Source organism: Cariama cristata, unplaced genomic scaffold (assembly GCF_000690535.1).
Source record: "Cariama cristata isolate BGI_N322 unplaced genomic scaffold, ASM69053v1 scaffold13112, whole genome shotgun sequence".
Lineage (NCBI taxonomy): Eukaryota > Metazoa > Chordata > Aves > Cariamiformes > Cariamidae > Cariama > Cariama cristata.
This window is the reverse complement of record NW_009605556.1, coordinates 4681-7639: the sequence shown is the minus strand read 5'-3', so window position 1 is coordinate 7639 and position 2959 is coordinate 4681. Positions and strand designations below refer to the sequence as shown.

Genomic DNA, 2959 nt, shown 5'->3' with positions numbered 1-2959 from the left:
TGAGCACTTCACAGCCCTCACCCACCAGGAGCACATCGGGCACCCCGCGGCCCTGTGCGGATGCATGTGAGGAATGCACTGCTATGCTTAACGCTTCTCCCAGGCCTCCAAAAGTGCCTGAATTTTGGGGGCTCCAGTTCCTGGGGAGCTAAGTTTGGTGAGCTGGTTTTACCTGTCTGCAGGCAGTAGGAGCTGTGAGTGAAGAGCTCCTCTGATAGTCAGGTCGATTCTTTCTCAATCTGGGGTCCCAGAAGTCAGATGCACCAAACTTCAGGTCCCTTAGCAGAATTTGAGCTTTCATGTTTCTTCTTTTTTTTTTTTTTTCACTTTCCTCCAGTTCCTGGGGAGCTAAGTTTGGTGAGCTGGTTTTACCTGTCTGCAGGCAGTAGGAGCTGTGAGTGAAGAGCTCCTCTGATAGTCAGGTCGATTCTTTCTCAATCTGGGGTCCCAGAAGTCAGATGCACCAAACTTCAGGTCCCTTAGCAGAATTTGAGCTTTCATGTTTCTTCTTTTTTTTTTTTTTTCACTTTCATGACACATTGCAACAGTTGCCTGTCTATCAGCTGGGCTTGACTCCTCAAAGATGCATTTTCAGCTTCTTTTTAAGGTCAGAAAACCACATATATGGTTCCAAGCTACCCAAGCATGCCCCAGTTTGGTCATGTTCTGATGAGGGTTAAATGACTCAGATGACAGCTTTTGGAGACAATCCTGTATGTGAATAGGCCTATCGCTTGATTCTTGGTAATTCTAGACCAGGTCCTGCCTTAGCTTGAGCAACACGATTGCCAGCATAGTTGGGTTAATGAAGCAACTGTGAGTGCTTTGCTAATCACATCTCAGAGGTTCCTTAGGCTCCTTTCTAAGCACTTTTTTAAAAAATAAATTTAATGAGGTAAGTTAGTCAGCTAGCTGATCTGAAAATCACTTTAGCATAAACCCAAACTCTCCACTGTTTCTAGGTTTTAAGTACCTTTGAACTAAGCTAAATTCTTCTTCTCTCTCTCTCAGGCCAGGAAATACATTTCTATCAGTAGGATTGCCTGCCCACATATGAATAATCCCACAAAACCAGTCAGATCCCCTAAGTAAAGGCCGATGAGTATACACCACCACTATACACTCCCATAAATCAATGTTTTGATTGCTTATATACTGGGAACACTCACCCCCTGAACTGGTATTTGAGAAGCCACAGGCAGCTCCTGAGACATAAATGCACAAAATGTCTTTGCATTACTAACTCCCACTACCCCCCGTTATCTGATGCCGTGTGGGACACGCACAACAGCCAGAGGAGAAGGACCGACTGTCAGTAAGAAGCCAGCCCAAAGACCTCTCTGAAGCAGTCGTGGTACGGCTATACATCGGCCATAGGCTCAAAAGGAAGAGAAAGCCAGGCACAAATTGACCTAGAGCTGGTGAACTCCCATGACCACACAGCAATACAGATCCTCTCCACAATGGCTGGGACTAGGGTGGCAATCCGGTTTTGGTGACATATTTATCCCATCTGATACACGTGTAGGGGTGAGTCCTTCTCAAAAAGCTGTTTCCCTGAACATTTCAAGGCTTTGTTAATACGGCTTCCTCTCCTCCTCGCCCAGCACGGCTTCAGTTACCGTTTTCAGACATGAGTTCTGCAAGTGAGGTACCTCTGAAGTCTCCAGCGACTGGATCTCTCTCGGTAACTCGACAGCATGCCTGTTGAAGTAGTCCATGGTAATAGCATTATTCCAATAGCTCAGGTTGTTTTCAGGGTTAGACGTCTTTTTCTTCCTCCTCATGCAGCAGACTGTCAGCAGAACTGCTGTCAATAGAAACATGTCAAAAATTTGGTTATTTCCTTTCAATAAGGACTCATCAGTACCACGGGTTTGTTTTTTACGTTACTCAAGGAGAGGGCTGGTGACCTTCATTCACACGATTCACTCTGTCCGATCTAGCTCTCCGCTAATAAACTTCACACAATTAAGTCAGAATCTGAGCCTGGCTTTTTTTTCTTACCTGTGGAGCACACTTAAGCTTCTGCAATCTGAAATATTTGAGCTTAAAGTAGAGCAGTTAGGCAAGACGAAGTGACCAGCAAGTGAAACTCGTTGATAGAACCATCTGTCTGGTCTCAAGGCCACGGGCACTCCCCTGACCACAGAGATGCCAGGCTATTTCTGGCATTGCTTTCGGTTTAGTCATCTCCGTTGCAATTCAGATGGGTCATCCCGGCAAGGCAATTCTCCAAAAGGCAGGCAAACCCACCGTAACGAACTTACTGCTCCCACTGGCCCTTGCTCAGGCCGAAGCTGCGGCGTGCACAAGGGTTTGTCTGGAGGAGTAATGCATGGGCTCTGAGTGCTTAATCTTACACCTGCGGACTTAACTGACCACGTGTGCTGGTAATCCACCTGATCTATACAGACAGGTAGCTGGACACGTACTTACTTTGATTTGTACCCGTGAAATAGAGAATGCCCTGCCGTAAATTCACTCCATTATTTCTAAACCCCTCATGGTAGAAGAGAAGAGAAGAGAGAAAATATTAATGAAGCAGAAAAAACACATTATTTTCTCAGCTACAGCCAAAATTATTTATTAGAATTGTAGCCCAGAGGAAAGAAAAGATTGCAGAGAGGCCAAAGCTGCTTTGTATGTTTTGACAAACATTGCAGCTACCCATATGCCGTGGGCCTAATTTCTTATCCCATCTACGCACATAAAATGGCAATACAAAAGTGCAAGGCTAGGGCTCTATTTAAAACAAAAGAATAAGCTACTGAGAAAAGAAAATGAATGGGTTTGAGTTCAGGCGGTTCATGTCTCATTCAAAGGGTAAGGTGAGCTTATGCCATAAATCTTCTTCGGAAACTAACGGGAAAATCTCCCGTGCTGTTCCTGCACGTTTCAGAAAAGCATCAAACTCACTACGATCTTTGACTCAGATTGCGTCGTCATTCCATCACCA

The 2959-nt window shown here is 45.2% G+C and overlaps 1 protein-coding gene across 1 annotated transcript; it reads right to left on the bottom strand.

Annotated features, from left to right (window-relative positions):
• Window positions 1-1577: 1577 nt before the first annotated feature.
• Window positions 1578-1810, bottom strand: LOC104158383 (transmembrane protein 108-like; the record flags this gene model as incomplete). Its single annotated transcript, XM_009696013.1, has 1 exon — window positions 1578-1810. A coding segment is annotated over one exon (233 nt), but the record flags the coding sequence as incomplete, so codon positions are not given.
• Between the last annotated feature and the right edge of the window lie 1149 nt (window positions 1811-2959).